The sequence below is a fragment of the Sorghum bicolor genome, chromosome 1 (genome assembly GCF_000003195.3).
Source record: "Sorghum bicolor cultivar BTx623 chromosome 1, Sorghum_bicolor_NCBIv3, whole genome shotgun sequence".
Taxonomy (NCBI): domain Eukaryota; kingdom Viridiplantae; phylum Streptophyta; class Magnoliopsida; order Poales; family Poaceae; genus Sorghum; species Sorghum bicolor.
In genome coordinates this window covers 74,418,079-74,435,641 of record NC_012870.2, presented here as the reverse complement: position 1 = coordinate 74,435,641, position 17,563 = coordinate 74,418,079, and the positions used below count along the sequence as shown (strand labels likewise).

Here is a 17,563-nt window from a genome sequence, read left to right as displayed (position 1 = left end):
AGCTTGGCCCAATGGCCCCATACTTGGCAAAGAGCTTATGGAATGTGGATAGTTGTTGTTGCAAATTGAAGTAGTGGTCGTCTGGTCTGGTCGACTGAACATGAACAGTGACAGTGGCACAATGCTGCTAGTCATCGATATACAGTAGTAATATTATACATAATGCTTGACACACCTTTAGGCCTTGTTTAGTTCCGAAAAGATTTCGGATTTCGGTACTGTAGCACTTTCGTTTGTTTGTGGCAAATATTATCCAATTATAGACTAACTAGGCTCAAAAGATTCATCTCGCGATTTACAGACAAACTGTGTAATTAGTTTTTGTTTTTATCTATATCTAATGCTTTATGCATGTGCCTAAAGATTCGATGTGACAGAAAATCTTAAAAAGTTTTTGGATTTCGGAGTGAACTAAACAAGGCCTTAATTTGGGTGTACTAGTAGTGACCAGCTGTGGAGAACTCGGCAATGATTGCGCGCATGCACTCGTTAAGGTTAGGTGGTGTGGCGTGAGCTGATGCCAGCAGCGGAGTGTAACTGATTGCAAAATGGAAGGTTTGGTGGCCGCAGCGGAGTGGTGACTGGTGAGGGTGATGAGATGTGATACGATGGATTCCGAGAATATTTGTTTCCAGCTTGAGACTTCTGTTCATGCGTGGTTATGATGACCCTCGTAATTGTTGGCTTCAAAGGCACGGCTAGGAGATCGTGGGATTTCGGTTGGGAAAAGTGCTGAATTCGTGAACAAAGTAGCATGGGTGCATGGAGTATAAAATTCGATGCAAGTTTTGAGCAAAATAAAGTGTTTGTATTTTATATAGACTAGTAGATATGCAGGTGCCACATGTTCTATTCTATGTTTATGAAAGCCATATTATATGCAATGTGAGAATATATAATTTTTTTTACAAGCCAATTAATATACTCCCTCAATACTTAAAAATAAAGTTGTTTTGAACGGCGACACAATCTTCAAAGTATAACTTTAACATTTTTATTTATAAAACATTTATTGAAGAGTGATATATGTATATTTTATGAAAATATTTTTCAAGACAAATCTATTCATATAATTTTCACATTTCGAAACTCAGCAACTTAAAAGTTGTTCATGATTTATATTTCATATGCTTGACCTAAGCCTTATCCAAAATGATTTTATTTTTTAATACAGAGGGAGTATATGGCATAAAAATATAATTCACAATGTGAAGCAATGACTCCATGCAACAGGTTCTATCATTCATTTCACAAGGGAAACAGCAACACCCTTTCACCAAGGAGAAATTAGCTTCAGATATTAGAAATCCGGTAACATGCAATGTAATTAACAATTGGAAGTAGATATCATCAAAGGAGGGTTTTTTTTTGGAACAAAATCAAAGGAGATATTGGTTCACGAAAGATTGCCGGCCTTACCAGGAGGGACCAGTGGCTGATAAAGTGATAATGACTGGGAGCAGATGTCAGAATGACATTCTACACAATACCGGGAGGGTATACATTTTTATTTGATAGGACGATGTACATTTACTTTTTCTGCATAGTCATTTGTTTTTTCCATGATGAATATTGAATATGGTAGCATCAACAATGCGTTGTGAAGTAATTTCCATATATTGGTAGTCCAAGTTAAAATGTTTTGAGCAGACAGAATCCTAAAAGGACCTAAATTTGGAATCAGGGAGTATGAATTTGGATTCTAATCTGAATGTGCACAAAATGGATTATTTCTCTGTTAAAGAGTTGTTTGAATGCTATATTTATTAATACCTTTTAGCAACTGGTAGTTACCTGTTCATCACCTATGTTTGTTTTAAAGTGACAAGAACATACCAGACAAATATAACAGGGTTAAATGAGTAGCAACCATACCACTCTTCTCTGGAAAGTAAGATGGTTATATTCTATCGATCATCCTGCTTGATGATACAGACAGATATCAAGCAAGCTCTCAGGAAGAAAGTAACTTCTTAAACGAAGATAGCTGGAACAATCTAAACTCCAGAATCTGAGTACCTCATTCTCATTGCAGCTACTTCATCCTTCATTGCCTGACAATATTTTTCAGCAGTTTCTACTTCCTTTTCCAAACTGACAAGATTAATTCCTTCATTCAATTTATCATGTACATTTGAAATGAAAGCTTGCTTCTTTCCATCCAGATGCCTCTCCATCGTTTTTATGTTGCCTTTCAGTTTATTCAGATGACTTGAAAGAGACTCAACTACGTTGCCCTCCTCCTCTTTCTCACGAGCATGCTCAAGCCTTGCTCTAGAATCTTGAAGCTTCCTCAGCCTGATTTGTGGCTCCTTTAAGCGGGCAATGAGATGCTTCACGTTGAAACCCAGTTGCTCTAAATGCTGGGCTTTCTTCATCAGATATGTAATTTCAGAAGCATCTGTATCACATGATGTCTTGAGCACCTCCTTAGCCAAGGCAATTAGCATAAACCATAATCCACTGTAAGGTAGATCTCCTAAAGTTTCATCATAGTTCACGAAGCCTCTGTAATGTGGTTTTTGAGGAATGAACTGAAAGAACAGAGGGTACTCCCTCATGGCTGCTTCAGCATAGGGGTCATTAATGCTGTTCTTCAGGGTTTCTCGCTTGCTTCCACTTACATCATCTTCATCCGAGCTTTCCTCCCATTGCGAGAGAAGCCCGGAGCGAACATACTCTTCCAGTTCTAGGACAAGTTGCATGTTATGATGTTCTGGATTAGGGGTACTCTGTTCCTCCTCCTCATCATCATCCAGGTTTATTACTTCACATTTATTCTTGGGCTGTTCGAGAACAATACATTCATCATCGCTGTCAACTTGTGCCAACTCATCACATTTCTTAGAATCAGAATTCAGATCTTCTTGCAGTGAACAATACTTCTGACCATCCAATTGCGATGGACTTGGACTCCTATTCGTGTTACTTTCTACTTTGCTTTTCTTCTTCTTATTGCCTCCATCTTCAGCAACTTTATCTCTTTGTTTCTTCTCCTTCCGTTTCACAGAAGTAGTTCTGCTGTCCTTAACACAAGCAGCAAGGCCACAGACAATCACCTTTGTTTCATTCTCATGACTACCATTATCCATTTCCCCCAGCTGCTCTTCTACAATGCAACTGCTCTGGTCTCTCTTAGTGACTTGTGTAAGAAATTGATCTAGTGCTGGCACTACATCACATTTCTCACTTACATTCAGTTGCGACAAAGTAGCCCCATTTTCATGATTTCGTCCCACCAAGCAACCATATCGATCATCATCTTGATGCTTGTAGAACCACCCACTGCTGCACCATGCAACATAATCTTCACCAGGCATTCCATATCTACTGATACTTGGTATCCACAACTCGGTTCCCTCAAAGTCAATTTCCCTGACAATAGACACAGGAGCAGCCTGATCATAACCAAACTGTCTCGCAACAAGCTGTGGATTGTACAGTACTGAACTGTCCATGTCATCACTATGAAACCCAGTTAACATTGTTTGACTGATAACAGCAATGTAATCCAGCAACCACTCTGGCTTATCTTTACCATGACAGGTCACCAAAATGGTGTGCATACTGAACCACTTGGGATCCATCCATTTCAGGGAGTTGTACCGATAGGGCCTCCACTCAAAGGATACTTCGTCCAGCAAAACCTTTAGAGCCTCCTCGGATGTGCTCGTCTTCTTCCTCCGGCTCCAATGCAATACCCTGACATTGGAGACAGGGAACTGTGGCGCCTTCAGCTCCGGCGGGCACAGCCTCTTGTAGTGCTCCCACATCCACACCTGCAGCATCCAGAGCGGCACATAGACATCTAGACGGCTGCACACCCCATTGGCCACAGCCGAAGTTACAATTTTATCCATTTCCGCATATAGATTTGACACCATCGCCTGGCCAAGGGCAATGCGCTCGCCAAGACTAAGCCTCGCAGCAAGTGCGAAGGCGCGCTCCGGCAGCTCGGCACCCCTCGACCGTAGCCTTGGCGTGACAAAAAAGGCGAGCCAGTAGGCGAGGAACCCAAGCCGCCGCAGCTCGTCGTCCTCTCCGGGGCGTATGCCACCGCCATCGAACCACTCGAGCCACACCTCCGCCGACACACGGCGCGCGGCGCGGGCGACGGGGTGGAGCTCCTTGATCTTTTCCCTCTCGACGACGAGGCGGACGCGGAGGTCGTCCTCCTCTGGCGTGAGGGTCCGGTCCAGCGGCGCGCCGGCGGGGGGCAGACCAGCGAGGACGAGCGCATCCTCGAGTGTGAAGGTGGCGGGGCCCGCTGGGAGACGGAATGCGTGGGTACCCGGGTCCCAGAGCGAGAGCAGAGCGGAGAGAGCCGCGCGGTCGGGGGAGACGGCGGCGGTGGAGGCGGCGACGGCGCAGGAGATGGCGGACGAGGCGAGGATGGGCGCGAACACGGAGTCCCGGAGTGCGGAGGCGACCCAGGCAGACCAGCGCGGACAGGTGCTGGGGTAGCGGAAGTTGAGCGGCGGGATGGCGTGCGGCGGCGAGGAGGGGGCCGGCGGTGGCGGCGTTGTGGTGCGTGGGGCTATGGGGAGGGGAAGGAATGAAGGGGGCTTCGGATCGTACAGGCGGCGGCCGTTGGAGGCTCGCATTTCTCGGGTACCGTGGCCGCAGTGGACTGGGTTGGCCTGCCGAGCAACCGCCGGCGGGCAGGCAGATTGGCCGGAGAGATGTTCGGTGGGAGGGATCAGGGATGACCGGAGATTTGGGGGGGTTTGTGTAATGTGCCTAGGGCTTTGGAAGGATGGTGCGGCGGGACCCAAATTGGGATGGCAAAAGGCCAGGGAAGGGTGCTACCCAAATTGGGCGGGACATTTCTCATTTACACATCAGTTGGCGGGACAGGCCCAAAGACGGAAAGACCAGCACAAGGCTCTAAGGTGGGCCGCTTCTCAATGGAAAAGAAAATTTTCCTCGTCTCCTCCGCTCGGCCCGACGCATCTATTCCGCTTCGGCAATCGGCACTAGACCGCCGCTCGCCGACGCCGCTCCTCCCTCTGCTCCCAGCGCCGCACGCCCCCGCCGCTCCCTCACCCGCCGGCCGCCGCGCAAGAGCCGCAACCCCGTCACGTCTGCCCGCGTGGGAGCCGCGGCCCCGTCAACATCCACCCGCGCGAGAGCTGCAGCCCCGTGGACGTCCGCCCGCACGGGGACTCTCCGTCTTCGTCTCTCTCCGAGTGTGGGACTGTGCCGGCTTTAACCGCCTCGTATCTCACACTCCGGGTGTCGACTGCCGAATTGATCCCTGATTCAATGGAGGCGTCCGAGGCAGCACCGGCGGTGGCGACGGCCGCCGTCATGGAAGCAGAGGATGTGAGCGGCGGGAAGGGCAGCTGGTACGTGCTTGGGGAGCGGGCGCTGATGGTGCCGTACATGCGGGAGCACGTGCCGCGGTACCACGACTGGATGCAGGACCCGGCGCTGCTGGAGGCCACCGCGTCGGAGCCTCTCTCCCTCTCGCAGGAGTTTGAGGTCCACCGCTCATGGACCCTCGATCCTCTAAGTTCCGTACCGCACCCCCTCCCTCCGGTTTGCCTCGATTTAGTTCTGAGATGTTGTGAACTTGTGATTGATTCGGCCGAATTCCGTTTTGCTTGCTTGTGTGCTCGCAGAGCACACTTTCATATTGTTGGATAAGGAGTTGATAGAGGGAGAGTTCGTGCCCGGCAACCCGCACACTGAAGGTTCGTTCCTCTGTTCAGCCCACTAGCTCCATTAGCTTATTAACTTTGATTTTTGTTAATTTTGTAAGGGAACCCTAAAGTTATGCCTTGGTTGCTGCCATTATGATGTTAAAAAATATATAACTTAAACTCGTGCTGACTTGTATACATTTGTTCTTCAGTTTTGACTTTCTGTAGATCATATAATTAAAACTTATATATGTCTCTAATCAGCAGAGAGCATAACACTAATGAACCTAAGGAGTTTCTAACTAAAAATTATACTCTCTCCATACCTATAAAACAAGTCGTTTTGGACAATGACACGGTCTCCAAAGTCTAACTTTGACTCCTTGTTTTTATAAAAATATTTATCAAAAAGTGGTATAGATATATTTTTATGAAAGTATTTTCCAAGATAAATCTATTCATATGGTTTTCATATTTTCAAACTCAACAGATTAAAAGTTATTCATGATTTATATTCCCAATGTTTGACTCAAACCTTGTCCAAAACGACTTGTTTTATGGGTATGGAGGGAGTACACATGTTTTGATATATGATTTTGCATGGATGATTGTTCATCTGCTGATTGAAATATCTTTCAAACACAATATGGTGGTGATCCTGCTTTTCTTTTTCCTTATTACATGACAGTCTTTATTTCTTTTGTCCCAATGAGACAATATGGTATGTGACATGGAGATCAGTACACAATGGTATCCAAGTAGGGTACTCTGAATCTAGTAGAATGACAATTGAAAATCGAAGTTTCTTGTAGCTTTGGTTTGTTAAGTTCCCTTTTCAACGTCTAAATCTTGTTTGTACTTAGTACTCTGGTTTGATTGCCAATAACTTGCGTGTTTACTGATATCTACCTTGTCCATTGCAGCTATGGTTGGTGATGTGAACATATATATGAATGACTCTGATGATATGCAGATCGCGGAGATAGAGATCATGATAGCTGAACATAAGAGGTACCTTCCCTATAATACTAAATTACTAATCATGTCCTATCAAAAAAAATTTACTAATCATGTCACTGTTTTTATCATCTTTGACATCTTCTCTGCATTTGCATTGTTGGCACACATTTTTACTTGGCTTTAATAATCCAATGTGGACATCTTACTTGGATATTTGTTACCTGAATTACTGAATATTTTTGTTGAGAGATCAAACAGATTGTTGCAGCTAATTTATTCGTCCTTTTAACTTTCCATTGTCAGTTGCTTCACTAACCACATCAGTAGCATAGCATAGTTTATTAACCTTCAACTATATGATAATCCAGTGCAATTATGCTATCTCTTGGCAACTGATTGTGTATTGCTGTACTGCAAGACAGACAAAATCTACTTATCGCATGAATCTGTTCTCTACCCATTTGCTCATTGTCTCATGGTCCCTTTTTTCTGTCAGTATCTTGTTTTATCTAGTGACAAAGTAGTTGAAGCAATAATTACATGTCACATGAAAGTAAAGTAGATGCTGAACTAAGGATAAAAAGGGGATGTTTTGACATGAGAAGGAGGTACTGTCTGATCGTGCTAACTAAAACTTTTACTTTTTCTTGTTGCAGCCGTGGGAAGGGAATTGGTCAAGAAGCAATCTTGCTGATGATGGCATTTGCAGTCGAGAAATATGGAATTCACACATTCAGGGCAAAAATTAGTGAATCAAATACGGCATCCCTTAAGCTCTTCAGGAAGTTGGTGAGACCCTCTTTTGTCATATTCTCGTTTGGTCGCTGGTTTGCTTGATCCGAATTATCTTTCTTTGGTTTGGATACAGGGCTTCAAGGATGCTTCATACAGTGCGGTGTTCAAGGAGGTAGGCTCGACTTGATACCTAATCTCACTTTCACAAAGAATCTGTGAGCATTACAAAGAACAGTTTCTGCTAAATTACGTCACAGTTCATCAACATTGATGTGCCCTCAATGATTCAGTCTTATAGCAAGTAAAAAACAATAGTATTTGTCCGTTGAAATACCAACAATTACTTTAAATCCATCTAAAAAACATCAATTAGTCAAAACTCATATCTTTCTTTCAGGTGACTCTGGAGGCACCTACTGACTCACTCCCGTTGAGGTTTCCTCTAACCATTGGAGACTGGTGACGTCTGACATGCCCCAAGCTAATTCCATGCGGACGACACAAGAAGCTGATGCTGTTTGTCTGTACTATCTGACCAAAATTTACTCGGGATGATGATGTATGAAAAAAATTGAATAAAACAGTTGCACAGTTGTGATTCAATTGCATTACGGCAACATGGAACAAGTTGCAGCAATCTGCAGCCAATATATGGTGTTGAAATCAAACTGCATATATCATAATGTTGCTCATTCATGAATCATGATACGATTTGTAATGTTATGCCACTAGTGTTTGTGCACGTTTTTCCTCAGCTACATTTTTTTTTTACTATGAGCTACGTTTTTTATTTTAGAGTGGGAGCTACGATTATTATTAGCCTGAAAAACACCAGACATATTTGGTTTGGCACTTGGGCTCATAGTTGTCAAGCAGCCCAACCAAGCCCAGCTAATGAGGGATGACATACCCCCAAGTCCTGGGTACAAACCCTTGGGCTTGGCCGCCGCCCGCCTGGGCGAACGAAACGGGACAAGATAACGAGACAGCAAGGGGGAGCAGGGAGCCAGGGTACCCAGAAACAGAGATGGCGGCGAGGCGCGACACCGAGTTGGACGGCGAAGAGCTCGGCGGCGAGGGCTCCAACCCCGTCGGTGGTGGCGCGACTCCACCGCCCCTAGGCGCAGCCCCTGTCGTATGCGTCCTCCGCTCCGCTGGGGACTTCGCTGGCGGCGCCTTCATTGGATCCGTCTTCGGATATGGTACTCCCGTGATTTTAGATTACCCTGTGCCTTTGGTTGCTGCCCTTTTCGATTATCAGGGGCCGTCTGCCTATGTCCTTGGTTGCTGCCCTTTTCGATTATCAGGGGGGCGTCTGGATATTTTCTGCTTTGTGGAATTTGGGTTCTTGGGCACGTAGAGGATAGAAAAGCCCTTTCCCCTACTAGTATATAAATCATGGCATAGCATGAATTTGTTACTCTGGATAGCTAAGAAATTAGTATTTTCGCCCTCCTCGGTAATACTGTTCCCGTTATAGCTGCACATCTCACCTGAATCACATGATCACTTAATTTGAAATTTAGGTCTTTGCTTTGTTTGCACAGTGAGCCCCTTATTGCTCTAGTTGCGAAGAGTGCAATCAACATGGTTAAATTTTTTGTAGTGTTACACTTGTGGCTCTTTCCCTTGATATAAAATTCCTTGGATTCCTTCCTCAGGACAAGGCTTGCTCACTAAGAAGGGTTTTAAGGGCTCATTCAGCAATGCAGGGTCCTCTGCCAAGGTTTGTTTAACATAGTTTTTGTTCAAACATATTTCTTTGATGAAGAAATTGTGATGTGCCTTTCTGGACAGCTGTTCATATAATACAAAATATCTTGGATCAGACTTTTGCAGTTCTCTCTGGAGTTCAGAGTTTGGTCGTGTGCTTGTTGCGAAGGCTACGTGGGAAAGATGACAGTATGTATATACCTTGTTAGCCGGCCATATATTTGTTAGCATATCTGAACTTGGATGTGTAATATGAACTGACATGTTCTGTTGGCAGTTGTCAATGCTGGTATAGCTGGTTGTTGTACTGGTGTTGCTTTGAGCTTTCCAGGTATTTACATTGAACTTTTTTTTTAATTTTTCTTGCTTACTATTGTTTCCATTTCTCTTGGATTAGTATTTGCAGTCTTGGTCATGTGGTAACTGGTAATCTTGTTGCTGTGTGTACTGTGTAACTCTTCTCGTCATTAGATTCGTGTGTTCATCTTGGATAGAATAGCAGTTATTCATGAAATTTTTATGAGGGTGGATTCATGTGTTATATGAACTGCTTGGATTGAGATAGCTATTGTCATGTTTGGTTAGAATTCTATCTTTTGAAGGATGAATCTTAAATGTTCCATTTTGGGTGTACATAGATGCAACTAGAACTTGTGTTCTTGAAAGAATTGGAAGCAATCTATTTCAACGGTTAGACACTGAGTATGAAATGAAAAAGGGTCCATGACCCTTGCCTCATGAGTTCATCCTGCATTATTTTTTCAGTCAGTGAAACTAAATCTTTCTTGCATTATTTTGTGCTGACTAGTGGTTAGCCCAAGTTTAGTTAATTGTGAATTGGACCAGTGGTTTATAAAATGCTCAGTTGCACATGGTACTCAATTTCATAAATTGCCATCAGCACCTTCTTTGACAGAAACGATACCCTTCTTTTACAAAGAAAACAATGTTTTGATAAATCATAGTTTGATGGGGATCACGACCAGTATTTGGCTAGTGATACACTAGAAACATAGAAACATTTTTATGTGTTTTGGTTGTTAGTTTGCGATGCATGTTTCATTGCTTTCTGGCACTAGGCATGCATAGTGATTATCAATGGCTATAACTGCATTACGTTTTAGCGCTCAACTGTTTGTATGTGGCCAGTTGTTTCAAGTTCCGAAGGAAGTGGATATTTGCCCATGTGCTGCACTGAACTGCTATTTGGAGTCCCATTATTCTAAAACTCATTCAGTTCTTGGGGATTTTGTTTTATAATAATTATCTTACATGTTTGTTTTTCTTTTATCAGGAGCGCCACAAGCGTTGCTTCAAAGCTGTGCCACCTTTGCAGCATTCTCATGCATCATGGAGGGGCTCAATAAGCAGCAGGCTGCAATGGCTCGCACACTTGGTGGGACTGCCGTGACGGTCGTGCATGAGAAAGGCGGTGTTCTGCCCCCGTTCACGCTGCCACCAATTCTTGATGCATCTGATGCTTTAGCTTCATGCTGCTTAGCGTTAGTAAAGCCTAAGCACTAGATTGCAGAATAGAGGGCGTGAGAGATGGTGAAGACTTCGGTTCTTTATTGTGTTGACCCCAGCTTATGTAAATTTTGTTTTTGGACAAGATGTGTAACGTGCCTAAAATCCAGATTTGCTTCATCTAGCCAGTTTTCCCTTGGAATGTGTTAACGTTTGTAGCATGCCCTTGCGGATTCCGCTGGGTCTGTCATATTTATATGGGATAAGGTCATAAATATTTGCCTGAATATTCGGCTTCTTTTGGGCATTTTGCATTAGTGAAGTCACTGAAGTGACAGTTTTTTTTTTCAGAATGTGAAGTAGGTATGCAGGTTTTGAGCTAAGCTGAGTGTACCTCTTGGAGAAGTGCCCTTAGACGCACAGAGATTGAAGGAGCCGGCCTTATAGCCTGTGTCCTCCGCAGGTGCTCTATTATATTGCTCTATAACTGTATCTTTAGAGTGCCAAATTTTGGCCTTGACAGTACTGCCTGTATTTTTTATTCTATTTCAGTTCCGAATTTTGGCCTTTACAGTATTGCCTACATTTTTCATGGGTTCCTTAAAACAACTTCTCTGCGTTTCCTCATCAGACTGAAAAACCATTCAGATTGTAATTTCACTCATGACCACCTTTAACAATTGATTCCTTAAAACAGCTTCTACATTCAAGTTCTAAGGGCAGCAGCAACGCAAGCTAATGACTACTGGTGGTTTCACCTAAAAGAGAGGTCCATGTGGATCGAGTACTAGCAAGGCATCAAATGCCGCGCAGGCATATAGGACAGGGACCCGCGCAGCTGCATACATTAGAGTCAAACCGTCAAAAATGGGAGGATCTATTGAGAAGACGCGGACACGCTGGCAGAGGAGACCAAGTCATCATCGTTCATCACCATGTTTGCAAGTTCATTATGGAATGGGAAGAAGCTCTGGATGATTGATAAGACACGGCGGACGGTGGATCCGATGCATATATATCGTACAAGATTATTAAAAGCCTTAAGACGTCAAAAATAGCATAGCATAGCATATACGGGGGTAGTTTGAGTCTTTGAGACGGCAAAACGCTGCCGATGTTTTTTTTTTATAGGAAACAAAACGCTGCCAGCCTGTAATCCCACTGGCCACTGGCCACTGTATATAGCAGACCTCTCTTCCCTGCCGCTCTCGGTGTAATTTTTACATTTTGGTCCTTTTTTGGAACTTTTTCTACAAATAGACCCCTCACGAAACATTTTCTAAGAATAGACCATTTTTCGGCGTGTTAGGACATGACGCCGAACCTGGGCACTTAGGCGCCCTGTCAGTTGACGCCGAACTTGTGCCACGTCAGCGACGACTCTGTTCGCCATGCAGCATGGTCCACAAATGTCGGCGCTAAGTGAACTTACGCCTTGTTTGAAAGTTCGGCGCTTAATCCATTGACGCCGAGGTTTCGTCCAACAGCCCGACACGGCCCACGTAGGCGGATGGCCCAAAAGCTCGGCGTTCAGTCCTTTAACGCCGAGCCTCACACTTCGGCGCTGGCCGACTCGACGCCGAACTTCGAACCTATAACCCGTCGCGCGCCCCCCTTCTTCCTCCTCCCTCCATTCTTTCCCCGCCGCCTCCCTCTGTTCTCTCTCACCCCGAGCGCCCTATGAACCCTAGCACCTGAATCTCGCCATAGGAGGCCAGATCTCCCCCATTGGCGCGTGCCCGAGGTAATACTTGTTCCCCTCTTCCATTCTATCCGGCTATATTTAGTTGCATTGGTTATTGAGTTGATGAACCCTAGGATGTTGGTGTTAGGGTTTGTTTTTGTCATATAGTTGTGCAATGTATGATTTTGACTAATTGGTTTACGTTATTTGTACCATAGTTGCTTGACAGTGAATATGTATTGCTTCACATTGTGTTGTGGTTAGGTTTTTATGTAGTATTGGTAATTGATAAATTTTCATGTTATGTGTAATAATGATTGTGGTAGTTCATGGTTTGTATAAGTTTTGTTGGGACATTTCTGTGCTCGATTTATATAGTGTTGTGGATTAGTAATTATGGAAATTGAATTTTTACATTCTTATGTTGGTTAAAAAATTATATATTGTTATGTGACAACAAATGTTGTGTGTTGGCTGTAGATGGATAGATTAGTGAGGTTGCATCATGGAGGCTGTGTTGTTAGGACAAGAGATGATAGTTTGCAATTTGAAGATATGAGTGAGGAGCTGCTTATTTTTTCTGAGTCACCCTCTTTGTCCCAGTTAGTGGAGGCATTGAAAGAAAGGTTAGGATGGAATGTCGTAGATATGCATGTTCAGTTAGAAGGGGTGATAGATGTGGGTTCGTCCAATGGTCCAAGGATCAAGCGTTTGCTCAAAATTAGTACTGAGGCTGAATGGAATAATTATAAGGCAGTTGTATTGTCCTCTGAAGTTCGTTCCTTGGATTTAGTGGTTAGTAAGGAGTCCGGTGTAGGAAATGACCACAATGAAGCATGCCCAACCTCCCCTGCTCGCATAGGTAATGGTCTTTCATTTGAAGAAGAATTAGTTCTCACACAACCCGTGTACGGTGGTGGTGACGGTTTAGTATCACCCGACAAAGATGGCTACGGTGATTGTGAAGGGTTAGGATTGCCCGAGCATGGTCAAGGGTGGTTTGAGGCCGATGAAGATGATAATGAGAACACGCTCGCTGATTGTGAGTTAGACGTAGATAGTGATGACGAGGATGTGTCTTATGCACCCGGTGATGTTGAAGAAGGTGTAGACGATGCGAGCGGAGATGAATCCATTGAGGATGAACTTAGTGACGAAGATGATCTTAGTGGTGAAGAAGATTTTGGTGATGCTACGGCTACAAATCGGGTTGATGTCGATGTAGCCGGAGATGATGAAATATTTGTTGATGAGATGGCTGAAGACTCTGATGACGATCGTCATGTTCGTCGGCTGAATGCTAGGGAATTAGATATATTGAGGAGGGTATTGCCTGGGAGAGATCCAGTAGTTGGTGATTTCGAGGACCTTAGCCATGGTCATAGGGCAGTAGCTGATGGAGGGCAAAGTGATACAGTCCCTGATGTTAGTGGTTGTCTCATCATACAGAAGGGTCTATTATTTGGTACCATGGATGAGTTAAAATCCTGGTTGCAAGAGTACTCCATTCTCCACCACCGTCCTTTTAGGGTCATTAATTCCTTCAAGGAAAAGAGGTACACTGTTGCTTGTGAAGAACATTTGTGTGGTTGGAGAGTATGTGCTAGAAAGACAAAGGCCGGAAAATGGAAGATTACCTCAGTGAAACAACCACATGTTTGTGCCACTGCTGAGGCAGAGGATAGCCATTTGCAGCTTAATTCTAGGTTCATTGCAAGGCAATTATGCCCCATAGTGAAGCATATGCCAACCATTACGGTGTCTGCGTTAGTTGAGACAATATTCCAACTTTACAATTATTATGTGAAGTATGGGAAAGCATGGAGGGCAAAGCAACGTGCACTTGAAATAATCTTTGGAAATTGGGAAGAAGCATATGAGCGCTTACCCGTAATGTTGAATGCAATGAGAGCTGTCAATCCAGGTATGCACTTTGAGTATTTACCTAAAGAAGGTGAAACAAGGAATGGGAGCCTGATTTTTGGTAGGGCCTTTTGGGTGTTCGGGCAGAGCATCGAAGCATTTAAGCATTGCAGACCTGTTATCTCAATTGATGGGACATTTCTTACAGGGAAATTTGAAGGCACAATGCTTATTTGTATTGGGACAGATGCAGAAGACCAGCTTGTCCCTTTGGCCTTTGCGATTGTTCGGAAGGAGGACACAGATAGTTGGTGTTGGTTCCTGAGACTAGTTAGAAAACATGTCATTGGAGTGGGGCGTGACGTTTGTGTCATATCAGATAGGCATGCCGGCATTATGAATGCTGTAGAAGAAGATATGCCTGGTTATGGCCAAATACATCACCGGTGGTGCACGAGACATCTTGCTCAGAATCTTATAAGGCGTGATCACACAAAAGACAACTTCAAGTTATTTGAGGAGGTTTGCAGACAACGAGAGGTTAAGTTATTCAATGAGAAGCTGGAAGCACTTAAGTTAGCTACAAATGTTGATGGGAGACAATTTTTGAGTGACTTGATGTCGTCCAAGGAGAAGTGGACACTTGCGTATGACACCGGAGGTTGGAGATGGGGCTTCATGACTAGTAACATGGCAGAGATGTTTAATAGCCTTCTGAGAGGTTGTCGTGGTCTGCCTGTGACTGCTATTGCCTCATTCACCTTCTATAAGTTGAATTCTTGGTTTGTTGCGAGGAAGAAGCATGCACGATCTCTATGGACAGCAGGGAAACCTTGGCCACTTTTAGTATCTGAAGAACTATCTTTCTCAAAAAGGAAGGCCAAGCGACAGAAGGGGACCTGTTTCGATCCAATAAATCATGGTTACGAGATTCTAGAGGGTGGTGGAACTAACATCGGTGGTGAGGACCGTGGTGCTAGAAAACATAAAGTAATAATCAATGAGAACAAATGTTCTTGTGAGAAACCGACCATATACCATAGGCCTTGCTCCCACATGATTACAGCTTGTCGTCTTAGACGTGTTGACGCTGAGATCCCTCCCCGTATGGCTGTGGAGTTCTCTTTGAGAAATCTTCTCAGCACTTGGAATCCTCAATTTGAGCCCTTTCTAGATAAGAGCCAATGGCCTGCTTATGATGGCCCGAAGTATGTGGCTGATCTTGGTTTACTATGGAAGAGTAAAGGACCTCGGCGGCGCAAGCGGTTTAGGATGGACATGGACCGAGCAATGAAAGGTAGATCAACCATGAGTAAGGTTGGCACACATTTTATAGAGGACACCCAGAAAAGTCGTTGCTCTAAATGCCATAAGCCCGGGCACAATAGGCGAAGATGTCCTGAATTACTTAGACAACAGGTAGCGTAATAGTATGTAACTATTAATAATTTGTATCGTAATACTTTTTTGTATCATTACAAACTATGGATCCTATCATATTTTTTGTTCAATTGATGCCTACTAATTCTATGTAATTTTAAATACTTGCAGGATGGATCGGTACACCCTACTTGATGCAAGGTTCGATGAGCATCATCGGGCTAGGAAAATCGAGAATGGCGAGGTAATCTTACAGGACACATAAAGCAACATGTACATGAGATTGTATCATTGATTTTAATCTTTTAATCATGTTTAACTATGTCTTCCTTTTGATTTTGCAGGTACTGAACGTACTAAGGCCAATGACACATGAGGCCGCGACCACAATGATTTATGACGACCGGTACACGCCCCTGCTGAAGCGGGCGAACCTTGCTACCGTCGCTCGAGTATGTCGTCGTGGGACACCACCATTCAACCCGGCGGCCCTAACAGCGATGATAGACCGTTGGCGGCCAGAGACACATACCTTTCACCTACCGTGTGGAGAGATGACGGTCACTCTTGAAGATGTACAAATGATCCTTGGAGTAAGAATCCGAGGCATCCCAGTGACAGGAGACACGGAGTCAGAAGGATGGGAGAATCGGGTGAGCCAGTTCTTAGGACGTCCACTACCTGAACTTGAGCCAGGCAAGAAGAGGCGCACAAGTGGGGTGTCTCTGAGGTGGCTGCGAGAGCAGTTTCACCAGTGCCCTGCCGATGCAGACGACGCGACCATCACCTACTACTGCAGGGCGTACGTGCTACACATGTTCGGTACAGTTCTATTCCCTGATGGCACTGGAGACACAGCGTCGTGGATGTACATCCCGTGCCTTCTAAACTGGGACGACGCCGGCAACAGAAGCTGGGGATCTGCTATACTGGCCTTCCTGTATCGGCAGCTTTGCGAGGCTTGCCGACGTGCAGGAGGACAGTACTCTACAATGTCAGGATGCATCACACTACTGCAGGTATAAATGTTAACTTGTGTCACTGAGGCTTGCTGACCGTTTATGTCAATGATTAACATGGAAATTCGTATTTTTTACAGATTTGGATGTGGGAGAGATTTCCAGTTGGGAGACCACACAAGATCCAGCAGCCACGGGCTTGGTTTCCTCAGGGAGACCCAATTGTCGCTCCAACCGTGGCACACATCTACGAGGGAGCCCATGGAACTTACCATGTGTCACGCCACGCGTACATCAGTTTCACAAATGAGTTGGACACCCTACTACCTCACCATGTAAGTTTTGCAAATCTGTAACAACCTTGTTCCTATGTGGGCATGTGTGAACCAAAATTGATGACTACAGGTTGAATGGCGCCCATATACTCGCCCTCAGATTACAGCCCTCAATTTGAGCACATTATGCACAGTGGACCAGGACCTGTGGACGATGAGGTGTCCTTTAATTTGTTTCTATGCAGTGGAGTATCATCTCCCTCATCGTGTAACCAATTCAGTTTCTTTACGTCCATACTTGAGGGGGTGTCTAAACAATAATTATTAAACAGGGCACTGAGATCATGAGGACAGTGGCGGAGCAAGGAAGGGCACTTATGATTCCGGTGGGAGATCCCGACGAAGCCAATTTGCTACGCCAACACATTCAGGTAGTCGCCACATCTAAGTTAACATGGTAGCATGCCAAATCTAATGTTTCCCTAAATTGCAGCGTGCCATGACGCGCCTACGCAAGGTTGCTGCACGGCTCGGTTGTAGACGTGAACTCGATGTCGTAGTCCCACACCAGGTTGAAGCCGGTACCAGCCAAGGAGCAGGAGCTGCATCTTCCCACGGCCCAACTTTGCATGAAGCTGGAGGTTCGTCTTCCCATAGAGTAGGAGGTTCATCTTCGCATGGAGCGGGAGCTGCAGGTACGGAAGATGAGGACGACTACTATGATGAGATGGGAATGTCACAGCTCGACGATGCACCCCAAGGGACTCAGGAAGGTGAACGGCCACATAGGACTATCCGGCCGGTGGACAGGTACACTCCTGGTACCTATGCACTTGGGCGAGGGAAGCAGCGTACATATCACCGCCGTGAGCGTTAAGTGAT

The 17,563-nt window shown here is 44.8% G+C and overlaps 3 protein-coding genes across 3 annotated transcripts; 2 read left to right on the top strand and 1 right to left on the bottom strand.

Annotated features, from left to right (window-relative positions):
* On the bottom strand, positions 1,852 to 4,790 carry LOC8054261. Its single transcript, XM_002465661.2, has one exon. The coding sequence runs from the start codon at positions 4,602 to 4,604 to the stop codon at positions 1,998 to 2,000; it is 2,607 nt and encodes an 868-aa protein (XP_002465706.1). The 5' UTR covers positions 4,605 to 4,790; the 3' UTR covers positions 1,852 to 1,997.
* On the top strand, positions 4,973 to 8,040 carry LOC8054260 (N-acetyltransferase 9-like protein). Its single transcript, XM_002468301.2, has 6 exons — positions 4,973 to 5,515; positions 5,625 to 5,696; positions 6,569 to 6,656; positions 7,262 to 7,394; positions 7,474 to 7,512; positions 7,738 to 8,040. Exons 1-6 carry the CDS (start codon positions 5,266 to 5,268, stop codon positions 7,801 to 7,803), a joined length of 648 nt encoding a protein of 215 aa, XP_002468346.1. The 5' UTR covers positions 4,973 to 5,265; the 3' UTR covers positions 7,804 to 8,040.
* Positions 8,281 to 10,821, top strand: LOC8054259 (mitochondrial import inner membrane translocase subunit TIM22-3). The gene is made up of 5 exons (XM_002468300.2): positions 8,281 to 8,542; positions 9,002 to 9,066; positions 9,170 to 9,242; positions 9,331 to 9,384; positions 10,348 to 10,821. Exons 1-5 carry the CDS (start codon positions 8,368 to 8,370, stop codon positions 10,575 to 10,577), a joined length of 597 nt encoding a protein of 198 aa, XP_002468345.1. The 5' UTR covers positions 8,281 to 8,367; the 3' UTR covers positions 10,578 to 10,821.

Coding starts and splice junctions, on each gene's coding strand:
- LOC8054261 (XM_002465661.2), bottom strand. CDS start 4,604: ATGCGAGCCTCCAACGGCCGCCGCCTGTACGATCCGAAGCCCCCTTCA.
- LOC8054260 (XM_002468301.2), top strand. CDS start 5,266: ATGGAGGCGTCCGAGGCAGCACCGGCGGTGGCGACGGCCGCCGTCATG. Junction 6,657..7,261: donor ATGATAGCTGAACATAAGAG/GTACCTTCCCTA, acceptor TTCTTGTTGCAG/CCGTGGGAAGGGAATTGGTC. Junction 7,513..7,737: donor ACAGTGCGGTGTTCAAGGAG/GTAGGCTCGACT, acceptor TCTTTCTTTCAG/GTGACTCTGGAGGCACCTAC.
- LOC8054259 (XM_002468300.2), top strand. CDS start 8,368: ATGGCGGCGAGGCGCGACACCGAGTTGGACGGCGAAGAGCTCGGCGGC. Junction 9,067..9,169: donor ATGCAGGGTCCTCTGCCAAG/GTTTGTTTAACA, acceptor ATCTTGGATCAG/ACTTTTGCAGTTCTCTCTGG. Junction 9,385..10,347: donor TGTTGCTTTGAGCTTTCCAG/GTATTTACATTG, acceptor TTCTTTTATCAG/GAGCGCCACAAGCGTTGCTT.